At 41.0% G+C, this 12,854-nt stretch overlaps 1 protein-coding gene across 5 annotated transcripts in view; it reads right to left on the bottom strand.

Moving 5' to 3' along the window:
• The window catches only part of raph1a (Ras association (RalGDS/AF-6) and pleckstrin homology domains 1a), a 136,498-nt gene that overhangs the window by 9,841 nt on the left and 113,803 nt on the right, over nt 1–12,854 (bottom strand). For all 5 annotated transcript variants that reach the window (XM_069196334.1, XM_069196333.1, XM_069196337.1 and 2 more), the window contains 5 exons: nt 12,027–12,170; nt 8,537–8,647; nt 2,439–2,537; nt 1,825–1,945; nt 471–613 (listed from right to left, as the gene is read on the bottom strand). In XM_069196334.1, coding sequence (XP_069052435.1) covers nt 471–613; nt 1,825–1,945; nt 2,439–2,537; nt 8,537–8,647; nt 12,027–12,170 — 618 coding nt within the window. The remainder of the gene's footprint in view (nt 1–470; nt 614–1,824; nt 1,946–2,438; nt 2,538–8,536; nt 8,648–12,026; nt 12,171–12,854) is intronic.

Below are 12,854 nucleotides of genomic sequence, written 5' to 3' on the forward strand. Positions count from 1 at the left end.
CCTGTAAAGCGCTTTGAGTGGAGTGTCCAGAAAAGCGCAATTTAAATGTAAGCAATAATTATTATGACAGTGTTGCCTACTGCCTCCTGTATAGAATGACACCTGGTTGTAAAACAAGTCAGTGGGAGTGTTTCCTAATGGGAATTCTCTAGATTCAAATGTCAGCCCAGCTTGTTGTGCTGTCCCAAGCTCCTGAAAATCCCTGGGTTTTTGTATATACAGTACGATGAACTTAAAATTTAGGATATGAGACCTGGACCAATTGGGGTTCTCTTCGACTGGTGTGGTACTGGGAGCTCATCTAAAAGGCAGCGATGACGGTCCGCGTGTGTGGTTCTCATGCTCCTCAAGTGGTGCACAGAAACTCTGTTTGGGGTTTCGGGGTCACACTGCCATCTGGCCTCATGCCACTGCCACTGCAGTCAATGACAGTGAAGACCTGGGGAGAAGGGGAGCGGAGGGGCGCCTACCTTGCTGGTTTCCTCCATCTGCGTCCCGCGTTTCCAGGCTTCGGAAAAGATGGAGCTGACGATGCTCTGGGAACGCACGTGTCCCGAGGACTGGGTGTCGGAGACGCCGCTGTCGGACTGGTTTGAGTGGTTGGAATGGGACTCTGCAGGAGAGCAGGTGCATGTCAGCACGCTGAAGCAATCGCCAATTCCCCATGGTAGCTCAGCTCAAAGCAATAAGCACACCATTTGGGCTCTCTTCTATAAAGCCTGAATCCTACTCTTGCCGAGTCACTATGGACATTCTCCTAATTTTGCCATTAAAAAACCATGGTGTCCTGTTTAATGCAGCTTGTTGATTGCTGACTGTCAGGACTGTGAATAAGCAGTTTTAATTTCTCCAATGCCTATGGAATTCACAGATGACGTGGAACGTTCTAATTAACCTGATAATCAGTTCTAACCATGAAAACGTCAAATCGAGACTCATGAACAGCTGGTTAGTTCTGAGATGCCCTTCTATCTCCTTATTGTGGGATAATACCCAACTGCTACACTTAAGTACCGTTAAGACATTATAAATCCGAAGTCGTGAAACTTAAACCGAAACACTTAAGGAGGCTGATAGTCTCTCATTTATACATGTGTTCTTTTAGCCACAGGTAATGGCAGACAGCTGCATTTCAGCAGGTTGTTCCGGTGCAACATGCTGGTTGACTCAAGCAAAGTAATATTTACCACAGGAGGTGAGCAAGACTTGACAGAAAAATCAATGTTTTGTACATGGCTCACAGCAGCAATGTAACAGCAGAGAGGAATATTTTTGACAGTATCTGATACTAGTGGATTGAAAGTGATGATGAAAACAATGCTGGATTTATGGATATTTTGGTCATGGGAAGTTGTACAGGAGGTTGCCTTATTCAGTGATTACTTCAGGATATCTTAAGGAATGACCTGAATGACCCATATAGTTCTATCATATATGAAAGTGCTGAAACAGAAGTATAGAGTTCTCTCTCTTCTTCCGTTTCTAGAAGTATGTTTGAGCACAACTTTTCTAGGTGTTTTTGCACATCCTGTGGTGTGAAAGAATTGGCTTTTCTACTGCAGGAAAAAGTTCACTTATCTTTTTGCAGATTCTTAATGCATAACATTAGGAATGCTGAAGACATTTTATCTCTAAACATCAAACGACACTCATATTGATGAGAAAACTGAAAAACAGGATTTTGTTCAGCACACTTGTACACTTCTAAAAGAACTCCAATGTACGTGTACATAGGGCAATAAACTACTCTACTTCTCTTCACATGTCAGCTAACTGACAGTGCTGTGGTGGAAATGGGAAATGGATGGTGCTTAGAGGCTTCACCTGGCAAGCTGGAGGAACTGGAGCCGGATTTCATACTGGAGCTGGAGAGGGAGGACCAGTCATAAGCAGCCTCAGTCCTCTTCATGGCCTCCTGGTAATTCACATACAGCTGCCTTCCATACTGCGAAGCCACAGCAGACAAGATTCAGAACAAAACAGCAGCCCAACTTAACAGCAGAAGAGGCATTCTTCACTTCCCCAGACGATTCTTCTTTTCAGTTCGTTCACTAATTCATCTGGTTCAAAAAATGTAATTTTTTTAAACTGTAGAACAAAAATGCTTTTCAAGGTTTTCTGACGCCTTGAACACTGAATAATTCCAGCGAACAGCAGATAAACTTTGCAGAGGGGTTAACAATACCCAGTGTACAGCATCTAATAAGTTGATAGATACCTGTAAGTATTTCACATTGCAAAGAGAAGAAACATTGAGTTTCTTTTCTTCTCTTTTCAGCATGGAATAAACCTTTACTTGTTCCTTTGCAGCCTACGCATGCTGACGCAGCTCCCTACTTGAATTATTTCACATTGTTAAGGTTTCATCATGAATTACATTTGCATGGGTGTTCCCAGAGAAGCTGGACCACTTGAGACTGCTGGAAAGATGCAGTTACCTTGGCGATACGGATCCCATTGACCCACTGATGGAGAGTCCTGACGTCATCACAGCAAAGGTACTTGATGTACTGAGACTTCTTCTGAATCTGCGGATGCTGCACAGAAAAGAGAGCCATTAACTCAGCATCGGACTACTGTCAAACAATAAAGCTAGTCTTTAAGAGGAAGACGAAAGCACTGAGCATAGGTTAGATCCATTTTAGACAATGACATCTGGGATCTCTAACTGAAGGGAACTGGGGCAGCCTGTCTATACTCAGGCAGAGTACTGCATCTTGTTAGACAAGCAGTGAAGCGTGGGCCATCCTGTGTGAATTTCACAACTGGAAAAGCATATTTAATTGACTGAATATCACAAAAGACAAACTTATATCCCCCTCTTAAGTTAAGGGGTTCATTTTCCAACATGGGCCCACTGCTCACTTATAGTAAATCATATGGCAGGATAGTTTGTGCACAGTGGAATACGTTGATTAAAAAGTAACATAATCCTTTCAATGCTAATATCACATTTCTCTTCAGCAGTGAGTTCAGCAGGCTGATGGATTTCCTAAGGGAAGGTGACACACTTTCGTTTGTGGCTTTTCTATGAACGCATATGTGATTCCTATCAATGAATCAGGGCGAAACACCATCAAATTATTGCAAATTTGACTTTAAGGTGTTGTTGAAGAGTAGAAAGAAAGTCGAGTCTCCTTTCAAGCTCTTGAAATTGTGTAAGCTTTAAAATAAACGACTTTATACGAGTCTCATGTTTCAGTGATGGTGCTTGTTCACATGGGTCAATTAAGACATTATGAAAGAACCAAATTCTAAGACCAAGTTGTCTTAACCAGGAATCTTAGTTTTAAAGAAATCATTTTTAAGACACAAACATGACATTCATCACCAATGGTTGCAATTTTGCAAGCAATATTACATGTTCAGTTCAGTCTGGATGTCCTACAGCATCTTAAGTATCCAGTGGTGAAAATAAGTTTGTGAACCTTTTGGTATCACCTATATTCTTGCATTAATTGCTCCTAAATGTGATCCTCTACTAAGTAATTTAAATAGACACACAACTCAAATGAGTCCCAAGATCCAAAATTATTGTGTTATAGAGCTCAGACCTACATGTAGCTATAGGTCATGGTCAAACAGCAGTAATTGTCAACTGGTATGGCTTTGATTTTATTCCTACTTGACCCACAGCTGTGCTACTGTTTTAATCTGCCCTTCAGATTAAAGCCAACAGCAACAGCTCTTTCTTGTTCAATAGGCCAAAGAGAGATTTCTGTGCTGAAATGTAGCACAGACACCATGCCAGCAAATCACAAAAGTCTTTAATGTCACCAGCTGTAAAGACCCTGAAGTATTGCTCAGAGCCCAGGAGAAATATTGCTTCAACGGAGCCCTCTCTACACCCCAGTACACGCATGCATCGTTTGGCACCATCAGAAACATTATACCCCCAGAAGAGGGATTAGTATCCACTGTTAGAAACAGTTTCAGCAGCTAAACTACAAATTGAAGGTTTTCTACCTCTTAGTTCTGCTGCCAGTTACGTGCACTGAGAAAAGTGAAAAGGACCATCATCTACAATTTTACCGGGATGTTTAAACCTCTCGCTTCAGGAAACTCTAGATGTATTGTAACATACTGCACTAGGTCACAAACTCCAGAAATCTTTCCTCCTGGGTTGTATATGGAGTGGATAAAACATTCCGTTTAATTTGTGTGGTTAATCTCCGAGAGATGAGAGCTTCCATGGAGCAAAAAAAAGGCGTCTGATAGGTCTGCTCTTCGTAGTCTATCCATTTATGCAATTTTGCACTTCATTTGGAACTAATAAAATCCTAAATGAGCCTGGTTGTATTGTACCAAGATCAGGTCAGGTGGGTTTCAGCTTCAGAGCCGATTCCTTATTTTAATGGAATACCAGGATTTGTTCATTCAAATTCCTGTTTTTGTGTCTCTTACACATTTTGGCAATTGTCTTTTAACTACTGGCGTTTCCTTAAGTAACTTCAACTTTCGAACAGAAAACAATACCTTGCGGGCTCAATTAAGTCTCCAGTTGAGTAACGAGCCGAAATGAAACCCAGCAGGAGTTTGGGCCTCCGGGCTCAGGCCTGGGAGTCTGCACAGCACTAGACTGTAGGGCTGGCCGAGCTCTGGGTCTGGAGCCCTTGGAGCCGAATCCGGATTCAGAGCCAGAGCGAAGCCGGAGCTGGGGCTTCCCAAGTTCCGGAGGCTGGACTCTGGAGCCTGGAGCTGAGCCGCATCAGGAATGAATGACTTGAACCCAAAATCCATCTAGCATAGGCCTGGCATTTTTCAGTAATGGAAGAAAAAAGGGCTTTGTATTTCCATACTTCGCACCGAGTATTCAAAGGAACAAGTAAAGGTTTATTCCATGCTGAAAAGGGAAGAAAAAAAAACACAAAGTTTGGGCTGTGGAGCCTTCTTCAGGTGTGAAGAAGGCTCCACAGCCAAAACGTTGCGTTGCTTTGCAGCCTATGCATGCTGACGCAGCTACCTACTTGAACTACTGAGTATTCAAGAACCCACATTTGTAGACGACGTGGTATATACTGAGAGCACAGTAAGATATGGCACACCAAGACAACACAGTGGTGGGGGTCTTTCACAGGATTATCCATCTCTAGCTTAACTCCCCATGTTACCACTGCAACTAATCAACTGGTTATTGCACCACATCACTCAAGCTCAAGACTGGAGTCGCAGCTGGGGCTCCTAATCGGCTCCACAGCCAGGCTGGAAGCCGGAGCTGCTCCGGATCCAGAGTCGGCAAAGCCGGAGCAACCCAACCCTACCTGAATGAAATCCACAGAAGGTCCCGCAGTATATCCTTCCTTCCCACTAGATGGCAGTGCAGGACCACAACCTGCTCAACAAACAGGCTGAGGATACATTTCATTTTTCCATGCCTTTTTTCAAATTGCTGTTTTTTTTTTCCCTTTACCGGATGAAATTAAGACACCTAAGATAATTTTGCTAACTTGTGCTCTGCCCCCGATAAGAAGAAAATAAGCCAAAAAAAAAACTTCCATTGTCAGAGATGCATCAAGGCTAAGGATAAGCTGCCAAAACTGCCTGCTTCATACGATACAAGACACCTTCCCTCATTCTCATTCAGCCAGTGTCACCATGCTTCAGTCTGCACCGGAGGAACAAAGGACAGTCCGCCAGTCTCCTGCCCCCACCCCAGAAATCACCTCGAGCGCACACTGACCCACCTGCTGACACAGCCAGCCTGCCACTCTCCTCGCAGAACAAGACCGAGGTGTCAGTCTGACAGACACGCACACCAGGCAGAGGGAAGGTTGCAAAGCTCAGTACCTGACTAACAGGAGAGATGCTTTTTTTCGCTTCTCCACCAAGAATGACCGGGTCCCCCTAGTGGCTCCTTCGTGTTACTGCACAACAACTTGATAGAGCTCAGTCAGACTGGTACAGCTACTGTATGAAGATACTTATACACGGAAAATCTCCTTGGTTGGTAATGAGGCCTGCATGTATTTTGTCAAAAATAAACTTTTGCCGTTTTCCTGCTATCAAGGCAGAAAAGCAGGGCTTCTATGCATCAATGTAAAAACCAGCCATCCACCAAAAGCACTGGCTTAAAAAGCCTGCATACTGTAACTGGCTGTCTCACTCTCAGAAACGTACAGTAGGTGGTTGGGATAACATTTGAAAAGGCCTTGAGCTCCATAAAATAAGACCAACTTTCAGAAACTTTTAAAAGAAATCTTATTTTTCTCCATAGTTTCAAACCCACAGCATCCTGAGTATCGAGATTTCTGCAGAAGATGGAGGTAAAAAGTTAGTCCGAATAATACTTTGAGGGCACAGTTTGGCTCGTTCACAGCATATCTAACTAATCCCATCAGCATTTTCCTGAAGCAGAACAAAAATCAGAACCATGAAAGTGTAGCGACGTTCAGTGAAAGTCCCTTATGCGAGTTCTGGATAAAGTGTTACTCACATTGGTATCTAAAGACGGCCCCACTGAAGAGCATCAACAGGGTTCATCAAGCTAACAAGATTCTAATTGGAATTTTCAATGGAAACCTTGTAATCTTTAAAGACACGTTTCCTGTTGTTTTGAGGGCAAATATGACACATCTAATGTTACATTTTTCTTTCTCACATTGAATTGTGCCGGTTTATGAAAATGAGTTTAGCAGTTGTAACTTTTTAGAAGAGAAGGACTATCTAATGTTATTGACAGAACCAGTTTTTGGGGTAGGACATCATCTTATACTTGATAATTACAATTATCCCTACTTGTTTTGCCGATTTTGGCACATAAAAATGGACATCATAATCATGATCATTATGTAACGGTCATACTGCAGTCCAGTGTGAGTGTGAATATTCACGCCTTTGGGGTGATGAAAGTCCATTAACAATGAACCTCCCTGCTATTGGATGATCACACACAACTTGAGTCTTGTATAATAGTGCACAATATGTATAGTGCCTAGCAGATGATATTTAATGTAGACAAGTACAGGGTACTGCAATAAAAACAAAGTATATGCTCGTTTTAAAATGTATTTCTTCTGGACAAGGTATACAGTAGTTAAAAGCGTAGAATGTAAATCAATGGATAGTATGTTCAAATTGTACAAATATCTAGTAAGACTATGCAGAAAACTGTGCATATTTGTTTCAACACATTACAAAAACAGATATTGCTGCTCTGGGCTCTGTCCAGAGAAGGGGATCCAGATACATTCCGAATAATTTTTGTCTCAAAACAGAGACTTTTACGAGAGGACCCGTGTCAGAGTGTTCAACTTGTAGCAAGAGGAAATTACAAGGAAATACATCTGAACACGAGAATAGGATAAATTTTTTTGGATACAGGATTGTGGGAATATGGAACGGACTACCCAGCCATGTTATTAAAGACAAAACACTGGTTTATCTCAAGAAAAATATGTTGATATTCTTGGATTATGTAGCTGCCATCTACAGTACCAAAGGTCAAGATAGGCCAAAAATGCCTCCTCTTTCTTGTTACCAGACTTACTGTATGTTCTTAACTGGGTTACACTTGGGCTTTCTATGCCTGCTTGCTTTTGATTTATTGTGAATCATCTTAAGAACGAAATATTCTACATGGACTGTTTTTATAATTATAATTAATAGAGAGACTTTCCTCTTTGGACACTCAGCCTCAAAACAGAATAGAACGTTTCTCACACTTTTACATACGGCTGACGAATAAAAATCAACAACACAGACAGGGCAGACAGGAGCGGTAATGCTTCCTCAGTTTGTGCAATTAAAAGCTGTCACAGCACAGCTCATTGCTGTTTTACCGAGGCTGTTGCGAAATAAGTCAGCGATTTAAATCCTGTAGGTCAACTATCACACTCATCATGAAATGGAATCTGGGAGAGAATTCTCTTCCGAAGAGGGAGCAAAATTTGCCCAGAGAAAACAGTAACCAGGATGAGAAGAACCTAACAGAAAAATAGCAATGCTGGCTGAAGAATACATTAAAATGCTCCTTCAGTTTAAGTCATTTGTCCTGTAACTTTAATAAAATCAGGTTGCCCAGTTAAGTCTGAATGAATACCTTTGCTCTGAAGATTTAACAACATTTAACACAGGACAGTCTCGCCAAAAGATGATGTAGATCTACCCACAGCCAGGGATACGCACAGCTAGGATATTCATTTTAGTATTATTACAAATAAAAAAAGCCCTGCATTGAGACAAGGGGATCTGGATGAGCTATAATTAGGGTTTAAAGTAATTTAAACTTCTGAACCATGTTTTTTGAGGAACTACAGTAAGTCCTCAGAAAACAAACACGCCACTATCAAATTATTCAAAAACTTGGAGCGAGACAAAATCAAAACTGCTTTTTCTGAAAGGACTGGGATAAAGATTCTCCCTGAGGAAGACTTGGGAATAGATTCTGGATCATATCTTTCCCCACAAGCTTATAGCAAAACCTTCAATAAGTAACCATAATATCTGGTGTGGTCTTTCATTATTATAAGGACATAAAGAGGAACATGACTTGGAATTCGTCTGTTTTTTCGAAAGTTGAAAAGCCTGTGAAAAGTACCTTGAGGGCCAGGCAGTAGTCAGAGGGTGCTTTGTACTTGTTGCGATAGTCCTGTCCATAATAGACGTTGACATGGTCCAGCTGAAGGAAACAGACCAAGTCCCTTGAGACCTGCAAGAGTGAGAGAGAGGTTGGGAAATACTGAATACTGAGGAGTCAACTTGAACACTTTCAACAGCACATGTAGCAACAGAAGTATTTCGTTCCCACATTTTTGTGATTCCTAATTGTTAAGAAATCTTATTTGACCCATACAAATAATCTTCCATACCAGAAAGCTGAAACTTATCAAAAATGCCTTTTCTATACAGTACATTTCCAGCACTATGAAAAAGTGAAAATGACTTTTACAGCACTACTTGGGTTACAATCCAGGAGAGGGTTTGCTATGTTCAGAAGTTGGAAGCTGAGAAAATCTGGTTGGAGTTACTGTGAGAAACATTGGTCCTAGAGTTCAATATGAACAACAGACTCCATTAGAATCTCTGCAACAGGCTGTTAGACATTGTAAAGCAGACAGCATTTGTGTAGAGGGTAGTCCATTATTTTGTACTCATTTGTATTCAGGCAGCTATCATTCACTTTTGAGTCATCATTTAGATCCTAAGGCTGTTTGTTTTAGTTAAGCTTCTAAAGAGAGACGTCTGTAACTGTAACTATCTACACCACCAACAAACCAGCAGAAGTTGTTTGTGAAACCAGAAAGGAGTTCCTTCAAATTTGGGGGCACTTTGTATTCAACTATTATTTCTTTCGCTTAAAGGGGAACCGCAGTCCCAATTTCTCAGACCAGTTGTTAAGTCTCGGTAACAAAATAAATTCATTACCGGTATAGAAACATTTTACAAATTTCGAAGTAAGCACAAAATCGTGACTTTGTGAAATTACCCTGAGTCTCCATGTTGTCACAAACTTGTATATGCCGCTGCCCGTACCTGGAAATTTAATCTATTTTGAGATGTAAATTGGAGGTTTTACACATTACTGTGTACATTTTACTTTTCTTGTGGTTTGAAATGCTGATTCTTTGTAACCCCAAAATATAAAAATAGCACTGAAGTCCCCCTTAAAAAGTGCTAAGCATTCTAATGCTTCAAATAATGTACACAGTCCTCATTAAGGAAAAATAGGAAAACCTTGAGAAACAAAGTGAAAATGGAATGGAAACAGCAATTCACTCTCCTTCTCCCCGAAAGAGATGGGGTGCACAGAATGTTGACCTGCTGGCATAGTGTGTCAACTGACGATGCACCTCGCTTGAGTGAGCATCATAAAGCTGAAACCAGGTGCGATTTTAAAAAGTCTTAAAGTGTAATAACCGACAAAACATTTTTTTAAAACACGTCTCCCTCAAGCCGAGGGGTTTTCTTTTGAATGGTGTTCTTCTCAATGAAGAGACAATGACCAGTGAAAAACAAATATAGGGAACATTAAAACAGATCCAAATGGGAATATTAAATCTTGTGAAAATGTGCAGTTGACTAGATAAGTATACTCATGACGACTCCTGGAACATTTTTCCTGAAACACATATTGAACAAAGGCCAGAACACTGCAAGACTGCCAGGTTCCGACTCACCAAAATTAGAGTGGGAATCTGATTCAGAGTTTGGGCTGAGTGCAGCCCAGATGATTAATTCAGTGTTGAACCTCTACGTGCTTCTTATCCAAAAGGAAGCACATGACAGTCTTCAAACTGTCTGGTTCTAACGAAAGCATTACTGGCTTTAATCTAGAAATTTGGTTTAAAAAAACAAACAAACAAATTTTAACGGCCTGTTTTCTAAACCCAATGAGAAATGTCTGTAGGTGACACTTATTTCACTTTGGTGAAATTCATAATTTCATAACTTCATCAGAAAAAATCCCTTCATGCTGTGTTAAAGCTTTTGTTAAGTTCAGAAACCTATCCTCCATCATAACCCATCATAAACCACATAACAGGGGTTATAATCGACAATTTTGCCACTTGAGAATCTGCAAAAGCAGTGTTGGCATTAGGGAATGATCAGATTTAAATGCTGTGAGTTGTCTTTGGCTAGTTAAGGAAAAAGTTCAAATTCTTGGGCCAGGAAAGCAGACAGGCTGACACAGCCAAGAAGCTTCATTCATAGTTCCAGGTCTTGGCAAATTGGGGAACAAAAGAAAGTGATCTAAGACATAAATCAATATCTTGCCTGGCTGGAAAACAAAAATGCATCAGAAAAGAATGATTTTGAGTCCACACTCTTTAGAAATGAAAGCAAAGAAAAAAAATACAGCAGTCTGCAGAATCAAAGCAATGAAAAACAGAAAAATTAGAAGGTGTGCACCTGATTTGGAGCGTGAGCACTGCAGGGTTACCGACACTGATCAAAGAAATTAATCAAAGAATTTTGGCCAACAGATGTACACGCAAGTGAGATGTTATTCTGGATTTCCAAAATAGAAATGACCTACGTTCCCAAGGAAAGACAGTAATTATATACTGCAGCTGTGATTCTTGACAAACACAACAAAGAATTCTGTCCCAATATCTCAGCGACTGAATACAGAGAGTGTGGGACAGTAAGCAAGAACAGAACAACAAAATATCAAGCTGCTTTCTGAAACCAATATGATTGACAAATGAGCATTTTAACTTCCCCCCACTTATTCTGCTTTTTTTCTCCCAAACAACTTTTAATAAAGTTAATTTAAAACAATGCAACCAGAAAGAAAGGACCCCTAAAATTAAGCCAAACCACTGCAATAGAAATACTGTGAAACAAAGATTTGACATTGTCAATAGATATAGCACACTCAGCTGCCCACAACCTGAACTCCCCTCTCCTGGCACTATGGATCAGAGCAGTAAAGCGCATCGTATAAATGACATCAAGGCAGGACTGGATCCAATGATATCAGATCCGGGAATGCAAAAGACATCGTTTGAGCTGAGGAGTAACCAGCCAGCCAGATCTATTCCAGATGCTGCGAATTGGCCGAGATTGGAGTTATCACTTAACCGCAGTGCTAGGATAGAGCAAGGCATAGATAAGAGTATGAGGATTAGGAAGATACACTTCCAATCAATCCTGTCCTTATTCTCTGTCCTGCAGGCGCTTGACTTTCACTTTTATTGTGTGTTCCTGTTTGCCTGCGAACGAAAAGGTTGGGTTTACAATTGCTTCCAGGTTTCTCAACTGCTCAACCAAAAAGTCTTTCCTGGCTACAGAAATCAGCTTCTCGGTCTGCAATGTCTTAAGGATACAGGCGCATATTTCGATTTAAAGCTATGGCCATTAAAATTGCTTTCAAGGCAATGGATGGGTTCTTTCTTACATATTTAACCTCATATTACTCGCATTAATTCAGAAACCAAAGTATCAAGAAACCTTGTGTTACACAGCCAGGCTGGCCTGGATACACATATAGTAGAGACTGACATCAGGTTCTGTCACTGGGGCCTGAAATGACAAAGTCTTTTCTCTTTTTTACCCCAAGGATTGTTTCCTGTCCTGCCTCTCACCTTGGCTTTCCCCTTGGGCACAAAGTAGATCCCAGAGGCTCGGAGCAAGAAGTAGCGTTTCTTCCAGGATTTTTTCCCATCTTCTTTCAGCCACAAGACTCCCTCAATCTCCGGCACGGTTACCGAAGACCCGCAGAAACACTCCTGTGGAGAAGAAAAGTCCGTCACTGCTGTGGCTGCAATTTGGCAAAATGGGTATTAACACATGCGAACGTATTGGAAAATGCTTACATTTTTTTAAACTTATTTTTCAATTATTGTATTATTTTGACGTCATTTGTCCCCTGGTGACTTGACCCAGGCTCGAACCTGTGACATCTAGGTCACAGAGCTCTCCTGCACTCAGTGAGCACCTTGCCTGACCAGTCAGGAGCTCATGCGATCCTGACATTACTATATCGTGCCTGTTCGCAAGTAGACAGCAGTTTTCCTTTCATTTATTTCTGTGTTTTACGTAAAACACAAGGCTACATGGAAGAAATGCAAAATTTGGCACAGAAATCAAGTTTAAAGGTCCTGACAAATCCTCTTTCAAATCATTTTTTCCCCACTAAACACACAGCTCTGTCTTTCCTTAAAAGCTAAACTGAACAATCTGTATGGCCTGATTACTAAAACAAAGTTGATATTTAGCCCATTAATGAAAACCATGCCTGAATTTTAAATATTTTGTTTAGGCCACTAAGACTGTCTGTGCAGTACGCACACCTTTTTAACTAGTGGAGGCTTGGAGGGGCCACATGGAAACCCTAAGGACTTCCTATTTTTAATCTAAAGGCTTTAAATGAGGTGTCTCAAGCAATGCCTGATGCTTATCTTTAACCGTTG

The sequence above is a fragment of the Lepisosteus oculatus genome, chromosome 12, assembly GCF_040954835.1.
Source record: "Lepisosteus oculatus isolate fLepOcu1 chromosome 12, fLepOcu1.hap2, whole genome shotgun sequence".
In the NCBI taxonomy this organism is placed as follows: Eukaryota; Metazoa; Chordata; class Actinopteri; order Semionotiformes; family Lepisosteidae; genus Lepisosteus; species Lepisosteus oculatus.